This window comes from Corvus brachyrhynchos, unplaced genomic scaffold (genome assembly GCF_000691975.1).
Source record: "Corvus brachyrhynchos isolate BGI_N302 unplaced genomic scaffold, ASM69197v1 scaffold807, whole genome shotgun sequence".
Classification (NCBI taxonomy): Eukaryota; Metazoa; Chordata; class Aves; order Passeriformes; family Corvidae; genus Corvus; species Corvus brachyrhynchos.
The window spans coordinates 18,204-19,076 of NW_008239063.1; the positions used below are offsets into that span (position 1 = coordinate 18,204).

Genomic DNA, 873 nt, shown 5'->3' on the forward strand with positions numbered 1-873 from the left:
GTCGGCCGGGGGGGGGCCCCCGCCGGTGGGCGGCGCCGCCGTGGGGCAGAGCCCGGTGTGGGGCAGAGCCCGGAGTGGGGCGCGCCCTACGCTGGGGACACCTGGCTGGAGGACACCGAGGACACCTGCGTGGCCTGGGACGAGCCCGACACGTCCTCGTCGTCCCCGAAGGGGCTCCGGCCGCAGAACACGAGCTTGAGCATGCACGAGCGGAACTGCGGGCGGGGGGCCGTGAGAGAGAGACCCCAGACCCACGGACAGACCCCAGAGCCACGGACAGACCCATAGGAACACCCCCAGACCCATAGGAACACCCCCAGAACCACGGACAGACCCCAGACCCACAGCGGGACCCCAGACCCATAGGAACACCCCCAGACCCATAGGAACACCCCCAGACCCATAATGGGCCCCCCAGACCTGAAGGGGCTCCAGCATTGCAGGAGTGGAACTGTGGGTGGGGGGCAGGGACAGAGAGACCCCAGACCCACAGAGAGACCCCAGATCCACGGACAGGACCCCAGACCCCCTCTGTGCCCCTTGTCCCATTTTCCCCACTGTCCCCACGTCCCCCATTGTCCCCATCACGCCCGCTGTCCCCATTGTCCCCACTGTCCCTGCTGCCCCCATCACCCCCTGTCCCTCACTGTCCCCACTGCCCCCATTGCCCCCATGTCCCCACATCCCCCATTGTTCCCATTGTGCCCATCACCCCAATCACCCCATGTCTGTCCCCATTATCCCCGCTGTCCCTGCTGTCCCCACTGTCCCTGCTGTCCCCATGTCCCTGCTGTCCCCATGACCCCCGCTGTCCCCACTGTCCTCACTGTCCCCATCACCCCCCCTGTCCCCACTGTCCCCGCTGTCCCCACT

The 873-nt window shown here is 67.8% G+C and overlaps 1 protein-coding gene across 1 annotated transcript in view; it reads right to left on the reverse strand.

The window, feature by feature from the left end:
• Positions 1-10: 10 nt before the first annotated feature.
• Positions 11-873, reverse strand: part of LOC103619119 (blue-sensitive opsin-like) — a 5,762-nt gene continuing 4,899 nt past the window's right edge. Inside the window, exon 3 of the mRNA XM_017739202.1 lies at positions 11-215. Coding sequence (XP_017594691.1) covers positions 87-215 — 129 coding nt within the window. The 3' untranslated portion in view covers positions 11-86. The remainder of the gene's footprint in view (positions 216-873) is intronic.